Source organism: Diceros bicornis, chromosome 32 (genome assembly GCF_020826845.1).
Source record: "Diceros bicornis minor isolate mBicDic1 chromosome 32, mDicBic1.mat.cur, whole genome shotgun sequence".
NCBI lineage: Eukaryota > Metazoa > Chordata > Mammalia > Perissodactyla > Rhinocerotidae > Diceros > Diceros bicornis.
In genome coordinates this window covers 14,516,084-14,528,485 of record NC_080771.1, presented here as the reverse complement: position 1 = coordinate 14,528,485, position 12,402 = coordinate 14,516,084, and the positions used below count along the sequence as shown (strand labels likewise).

The 12,402-nt window shown below is 37.7% G+C and overlaps 1 protein-coding gene across 1 annotated transcript in view; it reads left to right on the top strand.

The window, feature by feature from the left end:
* Positions 1–12,402, top strand: part of CDH8 (cadherin 8) — a 334,891-nt gene that overhangs the window by 192,443 nt on the left and 130,046 nt on the right. The window contains exon 7 of the mRNA XM_058527946.1: positions 1,482–1,735. Coding sequence (XP_058383929.1) covers positions 1,482–1,735 — 254 coding nt within the window. The remainder of the gene's footprint in view (positions 1–1,481; positions 1,736–12,402) is intronic.

Genomic DNA, 12,402 nt, shown 5'->3' with positions numbered 1-12,402 from the left:
TGTCTGATAAATTCCTAAGGACACCAGGATGTGTTTGGATACATTGTCATTATGTTGAGCTAAAGATTAAGCAGAAGGTAATCTGCTGTACTTAACAGTGTTTGTGAAGAATTTGAAATTGCAAAGATGTTACTGTAGGAGTGACTGGCAAATTGTGAAGATGCTGATGTTGAATCATCTATTCGTGGGTACATGTGCCTAGTAATTTCAGAATAGACAGTGAAGTGAGTATCTGCCTTGTGTACTAGAAAAATATTTCAAAAAAAAAGCCAAGTCCCATTAGAACTGAATTCCAATATAAGAATCGACAAAAATTTTTAAATAAGAATAAATACTTAAGCTCATACAGGAGTTCTGAAAGAGTTTGCTAATGCCAGCTTGTGTTCCAGCCTCCTATTTTTTTAAATCTGCACTGCAGGTTTAGGGTTCTGTTTTTTATAAGAAATTATAAGGCAAACCTAAACTGTCTCTTTGAACCTTGACAGATGTACATCCTTGAAATCTGAAGTATTATGTGTTGCCAAGAACTGGACTGTAAGGGTTCTGATTCAGATGGGCTTCTGGTTTTTTAAGGGGACTATGTTCTTTTACCTAGCTTTTAGCTCTGTTTACCTAGGTCATTAACTAAAGTCTCTGGGGCTTTTAAGGAATGAGGTATTAATATGTCAGAAATATTGTCAGTAATGGAGCAATGAGGTAATTTCAAATTGCTTTTAAGTGGTTGGTGGAGACACAGCCAGACCTAGTTATCTATATTTACTGCTCTCCCTCTTCCTTCTTCTAAATATAAACACAAGTAGATATGTATCTGCATACATATTTCTTTATATGCCCACTTGCTTCATAGTACAGAACTCATAATAGAGACCGTGTGAGAATATCCTAAAAAACAATAAACGTGATTTTAGCCACATGATCAGTAGAGCAGCGATGTTTTGGAAGTGAAATAAGAAAACACTCTTTGTCGGGATTAGTGCTAAATTATGCCTTAAAATGTCTCCTTGGACTAAACAATGATGATTTCTACTTCTGTACATTTCACACACTGTTGCAGAAATGATAAAATATTCTTCCCAGATAGAGACTGTGTTCGATGCTGCCTTATCTCCTACCAGCAGAGGCCCGATTAACTGGCTGGTTGGTATGCAGGTCATGCCATCACTAGTAAAATTTTATTATGACTCTGAAGTGAAATTTTGATGGCACAATTCATGACTGTGAATATTTTGTGAATTCCAAGTGAAATGAGCAAAACAAAACAAAACAATAGGAGATTAGATTCACTGAGCTTGTATAATAAACAGATATCAATAAATGCCTGTAAAATTTACAGGTTGAATCTGGGGGAATGGAGAGTGATCCCATTAAGGCTCACAAATGAGCTTCAATGCACGTAACTCTCATCCATCAGCATTAGACTCATTTGTTCTTGCTGCTGTGGTCATTAGTGAGAAACATTCATCTTTGTCATTTCTTAACAGCCTCTGGACTTTGAGACCAAAAAGTCCTATACGCTGAAGGTAGAGGCAGCTAATGTCCACATTGACCCACGTTTCAGCGGCAGGGGGCCCTTTAAAGATACGGCGACAGTCAAAATTGTCGTTGAGGATGCTGATGAGCCTCCAGTCTTCTCTTCACCGACGTACCTCCTCGAAGTTCATGAAAATGCTGCTCTAAACTCCGTAATTGGGCAAGTGACAGCTCGTGACCCTGATATCACTTCCAGTCCTATAAGGTATTTCTCTTTTAAAAGAAATACTGGCTACATCAAATGACAAGCAAATCAGTGCAGTTCTGTTTACATTCTGGGTGGCTGCTTTGGGGACTATGCTCACAGGACCAAGGAATTTTGGTCAACACATACTTTATGCATGTTTGTGTGTGCGTACGCACCTGTGTGTGCAAGATGTGCACACATGTGCACACACTTACTGAAAGCTACACACGAGACCCAGAGCCGGGTATATCAAGGTGAATAAAGCTATTCCAGCTTTCAGAGAGCTCAGTGAAAACACAAAATCACATATGTTTTGCAGTGCATTTGGGTGGATCTTTGATATTGCATATTTTTTGCTTGCTTGTGCATTTGTTTTTTTTTTCCTAGCTTTGGGAAAGTATTGCTAGGTTTCTCTTCCATCTCCTTTGACAGTTACGGTGAATTATATACAAGAATTTAGAGGTGTGAGACCACTGTCTCAATGCATTAAGAGGCTCCTAAGTTATTTCTGTGTTCGGTGTTTGGCTTTGAAATTATCTTCTTATCGCTTCGTGGGTATTTCTGATAGGTCAGCATATCTGGATTGGTGCCTTTTAGACAAAATCTTTCTCTGTAATTTCAAAAATACCTTTTGTTTGTACTTTTCCAGCTCAAAATTTTTTCCCAAGGTGAGAAATAATCCTTTATGATTTCTGCCTTTTTTAGAAATGAGGCTCAATTCTATTTTTTTTTTCTGTTGAACTGTGTACATCTTTTCTCTTTTGTCAGTCACCCAAATGACAATACAGGTGCTCAAGTTAAATAGCTTTCTTCTTAAAGAACACTGAAAATATATAACTCCTACACTGGTCTCCAAGGATTAAGTGTTGGCTAATGATGTGTTTGAGTGTGGATTTCAAATACTGTCTTAGAAATGTTTGTTGAAAAAAGAGAGAGGGAGAGAAAACTAGATGAAGGAAGACAGTCTTAAAAAGTTATTCAGGTAATCTATGAGGTAGATGTCAACTCATCCAACTCATTCAGTTTCTAAGTTACAGGGATCTACGGCAGATATCCTTCTAATTACTTCTTTATTTAGTGAAACTAGACAAGTGAGCTTTCTGGAGGTTTCGTTTATTCACTTTTTTATCTATTACATTCCCAGTACTCACAAGGGTGCTGAAAACCTGAGGCTGGAAGTGAAACCAAGCAGAATAGTCAGTGCCCCAAATAATTTCAGTTTGGGCAAAAAAGAATTCTTTCCAGATCCAGAAAAGTTGTTTTTAACACAAGCCATTTCTAAATTCAGGATAATAAAGAGCGTATCCCACAAAAATTGCTTCAGTGGAATAATACTACTCAGCCATAAGAAACAATGAAATCCAGCCATTTGTGACAACATGGATGGACATTGAGGGTATTATGCGAAGTGAAATAAGTCAGAGGGAGAAAGTCAAATACCGTATGATCTCACTCATTAAGTAGTAGATAATAACAACAACAAACAAACACAGAGAGACAGAGATTGGATTGGTGGTTACCAGAGGGGAAGGGGGGAGGGAGGAGGGCGAAAGGGATAATTCGGCACATGTGTGTTTTGATGCGTTGTAATTAGTATTTGGGTGGTGAACATGATGTAATCTATGCAGCAATAGAAGTATAATGATGTACACCTGAAATTTATACAATGTTATAAACCAATGTTTCTGCAATAAACAAAAAATTACAAAAAAAAAAGCACAACCTCTAAGTAGGTAAAACTTCACTTGTGGATTTGAGGAATGGTCACTTGTCCATTCTCAGTTCTAAAGGAATTCAACAAGCTATATATACAGAATACCCCATACCCTAGGGGACTTGTATCTCTCAAAAGGCCAAGTTTGAAAACAAGGGCAGGAAGTAATTCCTGCTGGAAGAATAAATTTACATGGGCATCCATTTCTGGATAAACATGAAGTTGTGAAACGGCTTTCTATTGAAATCCTGATCAAAATAGGGGTAAGGATATTTGTTGAATGAGTGAGTCTGACGCATTTTCATGTTACTCTATTTCCTGTGAAAGAACAGAGAAAGGAGCAATTACCACCTTCTTCACATCTCCAAGCATAAGAGAGAGAATGTGAAGAGAGTAAGCAAGGTCGGTCCAGCTGAGAAACTAGTCACGGGCCAGTTTTAACACTTGATTTGACGAGATTTCTACTCTTGTTAGCAAGGAACACATAGGGGCCTCAGGAGGAGGCCAAGCCAAGGACTCTTAGGGAAAGTGGGGTGAGGCAATCACATATAAACTCTAAACGTGGAATCCATGGTACCAGCAGGAGTGGACTTCCTGTGCAGAGAGATGTTCTTAATCAGCTAGAGATGAAGCTCGAGGAACTTTTCATACCATAGTGATAGTAATCTCGAATTGGTGGAACTGGGTAAAAACTCCAGCTTCCTAGTTTGCCACATGTTTTTGCACTTTTTATGATCTATCCATTTACGGATGAAAAAATGGAGATTTACTGATAGTAATTCCGGTTCACAGAGAATCAAGTGATGATTATCATTGTAGTTGATTGTTATTATTATTGCTCTTGTTATTTTTATTATTGTCGCTGGTATGAAAGGTAGGAAGCTTGAGGCTGCTTAGCAACAACTGCTCAACTTGGAAGCATTTTATTTTCAGGCTAACTAAAGGGATTTGGGGCTGTGTTACCAAGAAGAGATGGACAGATAAAGTACCATTTGATGATACGGACATATCTATGCTTCTGATAGATGTCAGGCTGGTACTAGTTCCTTGGCATCGATGGTCCCACCCAAAGAAGAGGTGAATAATGTTTCAAAGCATGTACAATAGGGCTTTGAAGTGTTATTCAGAAGGCGAGCCCCACACAGTTCCGACTGGATGTGGATTGGCTCCCTGGGATAAGGATGTAAGAATCACCAACTGCATTTTTCAGCATCTGTTTGGCATTTTTGCACTTGTTTCCTACTTCCACCCCCAATTGGGTTATGAAGAGCAGCTTTCCTCTCTCTATGCACAATTGGTTAATTTGAGTAGGAAATTAAATTTCCTGACTAGCCAGAGCAGTACATAGTTCCTTAAGAGTCTAGCAGACAGATTTAGAGCCATTTAACCTTTTTAAACAGAACTAGAGGACATGGATATTCAGGGAATTACTGAGTAACAAATAGCAAAGCATGTTTGTCTCTTTAGGACTGTTGTATTTTATATGCTGACAAGAGCGTATCCGTCTTTTAAGGGACTGTTTACTTTGCCATCAGCAAGAAATAAACATTTATTGTGGCATCTGCCACGTTAAAACATGCAATCATTTATTGGTTGGTCAACTTCCCCCAAGACTCAACTTCTTTTTAGAGCACATTGTCAAGCTGGAAATACCAGTATTTTAAAATTCTTATACCTAAACCTATATCTATATCTATATCCATATTGGTATCTGTATTTATATCTGTGTCTATATATGTATATTCCCTTCCAGGGAAAAATAGACAGTGTCGTAGAGGCAAAATTCATGGTCTTACCATCTCCCTTCTAGGAACATTAATTAAACATTTGCTGTTTTCTTCAGTACTATATGCCTCTCAGTAATATAGAATGAAGTTGTGTAAATTATTTAAAAGATGATGTATTTTGAATTTACACAAACTAAGATTCGAATCCTATCACCACTGCTTCCCAGTCAGGCAGCTGGTTTCTAGAATTCTCTGAGACTCAGTTTCCTCATCTGTATAGTAGGATAATACCATCTTCCTTACAGGGTTACTGAGATAATTAAATAAAGTTATTAAATAAAATATGTAGTAGCTATTAGCATTACCTTTTAATAAAAGCTAAGCCACCATCAATTTCATATCTTAAATGCAAATTAAAAATCTAATACTTGGGGCCGGCCGGGTGGCGCAAGCGGTTAAGTGCGCGCGCTCCGCTGCGGCGGCCCGGGGTTCGCTGGTTCGGATCCCGGGCGCGCACCGACGCACTGCTTGGTAAGTCATGCTGTGGCGGCGTCCCATATAAAGTGGAGGAAGATGGGCACCGATGTTAGCCCAGGGCCGTCTTCCTCAGCAAAAAAAAGAGGAGGATTGGCGGATGTTAGCTCAGGGCTGATCTCCTCACAAAAAAAAAAAAAAAAAAAAAAAAAAATATCTAATACTTATTTTAGTAGAGATTCTTCTACTAAAGGTTGTTGACTTTGTGGAATTATCTGGATTTATTTTTGTAACAGTTACATGCTAAGTAGTTCAATTAACTTCATTTAGTCTAATTTGTCCCTGCTGCTGCTGTGATATTGTTACTAGTGAGTGCTTAATATGTGGCAGGGATGTGTTAAATATACTCCTTTCATTCTCTAACACCTCTATGAGATAATATGTATACTAATTATCCTCATTTAACAGATGAGGAAACTGAGGATAAAAAGACTGACTTGCCAAGTATCACACAAATAGTCAGGAGTGGAACTGAGATGCATACCTGGGTTTTTCTGACAATACAATTCCTCTCTGTCCCCATGCCACACTCCCTTTCTTCCCCTGTGATCTTTTTGACTCCAACTGTGTCTCTACATGTTGGGACCACTTAACAGGATCAACTTTAATGGGAATAATAAACTATTCTTTCTCTATATGGCCTCATTCAATCCAAGATGCATACCAAGAAAGAAGGAAAATATACCATGTCTGTGAAGTTAACCAGAATATTGGCGGAGTGTTCCTTGCTCATCAGTCTAGTTTTTTTGTATGAATTTGTTACTATTAGCTGTGAACAAAATTGTGATTTGTGAGACAAAAGGAGAAACAACGTTATTGTTATTTGATGAATCAGACATTGTGCTAAGTTTCTATTATGTATTATTGTACTTAATTCTCACAAAAGACACCGTGAAGTAGTCAGTATGATTCTAGTTTTGTGGAGAAGGAAGCCAAGGATCTGGAAGGATAAGTTCCTTGTGCATGATAATATAGCAGGAGGTGTGGGGCCTGGGTTTAAACTCATATTTCTTCTTACTATTGACCACGATGTCTGTGCATGCTTTGCTAGCTTCTGGCATCTTGCATGAGGAGTAGGACAATGACAGGTAATGTTTACTGAGCCCATACTTTGATACAGACACTCTGAAATGGTGTTATATGCAGTAAATTATTTATATTTAAGGCAAAAATTCCTAGCACAGAATAACTGTTAAATATAAGTCAGTGCTCTCATGTAAACCTGCTATGGTTCATTTTTTTCCTCTCAATCAATTTATTTCAAGTGTGCATTTGGTGTCACCAAGGCGTTGAAATGGCATGTGACTGTGTTTTAGACAGTTGCTTCCTGTTTCTTTCAGAGCTCTCACTTGAGTAAGACTATGTGAACTGCTTAAATTAAAAGTGGGACTGATGGCCATTCAGCAGGCAGAGTAGGTTGACACATGATCATGGTGGCCACAGTCTGTTGTCCTAATTCCTCTTTTGAATGTAAGTGCCCACTCAACACAACAGCATTGCATTTTTTATCTTACTTGTATTCTGGCGTTTTTATAATTCACCTCAGTTACTAGGCTTGCTGTTAATGAGCTCTTTTCCTGAAAATACTCTTTATGGTCCTGGTATCCAATGATGCTAAAGGGGAGATATTTCAGACTGTAGAGAACCCGGCATTAATAAGGAGGATAGACTGTATATCAATTGACTCTCTCCTCAATCTTGCAATAACTTCCATTTTTGGTAAGGACCTACTTTTTTTAATTGTGATAGGAACACTTAACATGAGATCTGCCACCTTAACAGATTTTTAAGTGACCGATACAGTATTGTTAACTCTAGGCACAACGTTGTACAGCAGATCTCTAGAACTTGTTCATCTTGTAGGACTGAAACTTTATATCCGTTGATTAGCAACTCCCCACATCCCACATCCCCCAGCCCTTGGCAACCACCATTCTACTCTCTGCTTCTATGACTGACTATTTTAGATACCTCATATAAGTGGAATTGTGCAGCACAGTAGTCCCCCTTTATCTGTGGGGGATACATTCTCAGACCCCCAGTGGATGCCTGAAACTGCAGATAGTACCGAACTGTATATATACTATGTTTTTTCTTATATGTACATATTTGAGGAGTGACAGCAAAACTAACACAGATTTCTTTTTGCTTCTTCACCATTTCATGGATAGAAGATTTGTTCTTATCTTAGATCTTAGCAACCTCAGCATACGATTTTTTTTCCTTCCTTATTGAGTCAAGAACTTTCACCTTTTCACTTAAAGTAGACACTTCACGGCTTCTCTTTGGCATATTGGAATTGCCATCATCACTACTCTTGTGTTTGGGGCCATTATTAAGTAAAATAAGGTTACTTGAACACCAGCACTGTGATACTGCAACAATTAATCTGTTGTGACTGATAGGTGGGTAGTGTATACAGGGTGGATACACTGGACAAAGGAATGATTCATGTCCCACAGAGAGATGGTGCAAGATTTCAGAGTGGCACAGGATTTAAAACTTATAAATTGTTTACTTCTGGAATTTTCCATTTAATATTTTTGGACTGCAGTTGACCACAGGTAACAAACCATGGAAAATGAAACCTCAGACAAGCGGGGACCACTGTATTTGTCCTTCTGTGACTGGCTTATTTCACTTAGTGTAATGTCCTCTGGGCTCATCTATGTTGTCGCATATTACAGAATTTTCTTCTTTTTAAGGCTGAATAATATTACATTCTATATATATCACATTTTCTTTATCCACTCATCTGTTGATGGACATTCAGATTACTTCCACATCTTGGCTATTGTAAATAGTGCTGCAGTGAACATGGGAGTGCTAATATCTCTTTGAGATCCTGATTTCAATTCTTTTGGATAAATAACCAGTAGTGTGATTGCTGAATCTTATGGTAGTTCTATTTTTAATTTTTTAAGGAACTTCCATACTGTTTTCCATAGCAGCTGCACTACTTTGCATTCCCACTAACAGTGTACAAGATTCTGGTACAAGGACTCAGTCTTTTTAAAATAATTAAAACTTGGTCGTTTAGTTCCTGCAAAATCTGAGCCAGATGAAAGTTTGTCTCCCCATTCAAAAGTACTAACTCTTCCAAATCATTGTTCCCAAAAACTCATTGTACCCGCTAATACAACAAACAATAATTAATTCATTGATTGTCATATATTCATTTAGTCATATAGCCATCTATTTGTTAATTCATATTACTTTATATATATATTTATTTATTTTAATTTATTATATTGTATAACTAATATCAGTGGAACCCACATTTTCCCAGGGAATTTCTATGAAGTCAGAACCTCTGCCCTCATGGATCTCATTCTGTAGTAAGGAGGCTGGCTGAATAGCCACGGAAAACCTAAGCCCGTCGTATTTATCTAACCAGCCTTTAATACATGCTATCTGAAAATGATAAATAAAAGTAGATTATGGAACTTTAGAGTCACATGGAGGAAGAGATTTCCTAATGAAATTTGAATAGAAGCAACCATAGATAGCCAATGAGGCTAAAGTGGAAATATCTCACCCTGTAGAGAACCTAGTGTTCATTTGGAGGGTGGACTGCGTGTTTATAATTTTCTCTCATTTTTTATTCCCTCTCTCTTTCCTTCTCTGCCTCTCTCTGTCTCACTATAAAGAGAGGCTTTGGATAGAAAAAGGCTCCTTTTTCTCCTTAGAGGAATACTAGCAGAACTCAGATAATATTATTTATTAAAGTAGTTAGAGGAACCAGTAGAGCAATTAGAGGCAAAAAGGTGAAAACTTGTAGATGGAATTTTTGATACTCAAAGTGCATGCTAGAAAATGTTAAAATGGTTTCTTTAGGCATAATAACAAAAGCTAGAATGAAATTAAGCAGTGAGAAAGAAACAGTTGGAGTTCAGTGAAATATAATAACTGATTCATAACTAAGGGGTTTATTTCATTATATGTGGCTCTAAATAGCATCTTCACTTGCAGTTGCCTCAAAATTGTGTCTTCCTATAAATTTTCCATATAGAGGCTGCAAACCAATGTTTAGCAAAACATTTTTTCATAACATAAAAGAGCATTTATGCCTGTTAAATTTGAAAAATAGATATACACTGCCTTTCTCCAAGAGTAGCATCTCCCTGTGCTCTAAGGAACACTACTGGGACTAAAGACTTTGTAGCCAGATCAATTTGAAGTCAAGTTTCTTTGTGCTAGGACTTCACAGGTAAGTTAATTTGCTAAGGTGCATTGCACTCTTTAAGAAGGAGAACATGTAAGCAGCACATTTAATCTTTTAACTCTGTGTGGTTTTGCAGAGCATCTATAGCATATAATGTAAGGGAGGGCACTCAGGCTCCTGCGCTGGTCTGTGCTCTAGATTCTAATGCATCAAGCATCACAAATATCCTGACACTTATTCCTCTATGTGTAACAGAATATGTGTCTTTTTATTACTATATGAGTTCCCCTTTCTCTCCTTTTTTCCCCCTAGAACCCACTTAAAGGAGGACTCATGACTTTAGTGAATACTTTGACTCTATTACTCTAGGCCGGGAGCCAACAAACTATAGCCTGTGTGCCAAATCTGGTCTACCCCATTTTTTTTTAAATAAAGTTTTATTGGAACAGAGCCACCTTCATTCTTTTATGCCCTACAACTGCAGAGTCGAGAAGTTGTGACAGAGACAGGATGGCCTACAAAGCCTAAAATGTTTACTGTACAAAAATGTTTGCCAACCCTATACTACACTGATAGGGGTTTGGATTTTCATCAGTAATTTGAATAGTTGGCTCCCGCATCATTCCAGGATATTTTTCTGTCTCAGAAACTCCCTAAAGATAAGACTTTAAAAATATTTTTTTAAACCTGTAGCAGTCAAAGAAATTCTTTGTATTAGAATCCAGCTATATGTGGTGGGAATTGGAGCGTTAGAGCCCTTGGGACCTTAGTCCTCATGGGGCTTGTGACACTGTGCACTCATCTTGAGTCTGCCAGAAAAATCTGGCTTCATTTTGTGTAGCTTTTGGGAAAATCCCCATGACTACCATACAGGCTGTGAAAGGGCATTCTGAAACATACAGTGATGCTTACCTGCTTGGAGTGGGGAATTTATTTGTTTCTTGCATGAATTTATTATAAAACCCTATTTTTCTTCCATTCTCCAGACCTCAGTGATGATTACAATACAGGGTTTTTAGATTTGAGGCTGGTATCTCCCTTAGCTAAACTCTAGTCTCTGCATTTCAATATCTTGACAAATTCTGTGACTCCAGCACCATTTCTCTATCTAGAAGCATGAGGTTGCATGAAATAGAATTTCCCTTGGAATAGACTTGCTCTAGTATGTTCACCAAACTCTAATGTGTTTTCTCCAATATAAGAGATTGTATTCAACAAGTGATACTGAAGATATTCTGTGGATCTTTATTCGTGCATATTTACTATTTTAGTACAATACCCTGTACAGATATCTCATTTACACTTTATTACGTTAATTCTGTGAATTATACATATTCCTATTCCCACTACACAAATGTGTTAGAGGTTGTTTTCCCTGGAAGTAGATGGAATGTGAAGTGCAAGGTGTTTGGTAGGGGAAGAAGGAGAAATCAAACCATAATGCAGTCCCATCAAAACGTTGGCCCAGCCCAGCGGGTCTCTCTGGAATTAGTATTTATCATCATTGGAGTCCTGCATCTTGCCAAAATGGTCTTTATCCCTCTGCTTGCTTAATCTCCAGATAACCTCGGAGAGGAGGCTCTCTGCAAATGAGGCAGATTCAAAGGAGCAGATAGCTGGAGGTTGTCTACTGACTGCTCCCCACATAGCTCTGACATCCTTCCTTGAAGAGGGATCTGTGCAGCATCTCTCCATGTCTCACTTGGAAAAGCACACTGAACCTCTTCACTAGTGAAGTAATTTGACTAAATCACACTGCTAGCCACGTAGCTCGCAAACCCACATGGTGCCACCACACTTCTCAAAATGTGGTGTCTTCCTTTAGGCAAAAATATATTTGTTTTACATTTTGAGATGCAAACAATAAAGAGGCAAAAGATTTGGCTGAAATGTTATCAGTGTGGTATGGTAAACCTGGCTATTAATTCTGAAAAACTATCAAACTGCGTGCATTAATAAAATGTTTTAAAACAAGTGATCTAGGGAGGTAAAAATAGCACAAGAATCTTGAGAAAGGAAAAAATTTAGAAAGTGCTGATCTGAGATTTAAAAAGTTTCTGTTTTTTTGTTTTTTTTTTTTTCTGATTGGTGAAGTCTCTGTCACCTCTAGGGAACAAAACTTAATAATGTGTACATTCTAAGAAACAAAGATGCTTGTGTAGGCTGAGCAGTGTTATCTAACATTATTATACTCATAAGGCAAAATAAATCCCCTATTTTGCATCACAACAAAGGGAGATTGACATCCTTATCTGATGTTCAAATATTTATGGGACTCATTTCAAGCAAGCCTTTATTTTTCCTTATATTTCTACATTCTGATTTGACACAATTTATTATACAACCTTGCTTTTGATAAAGGACAATCAGATTTGACTTAGTGTTGCAGAGGAAAACATAATATTGCATATTTTAAGAAGAGAGCATGTTAAAAATGGAGGAATGCCATTTCCATCCCTCTATCAAATGTTTATTAGCTCTATCCTGTGTATTTCAAGCCAGTTCACTGGGGAGTGGAATAAGCCTAGTTGAAATGCCTTTCAAA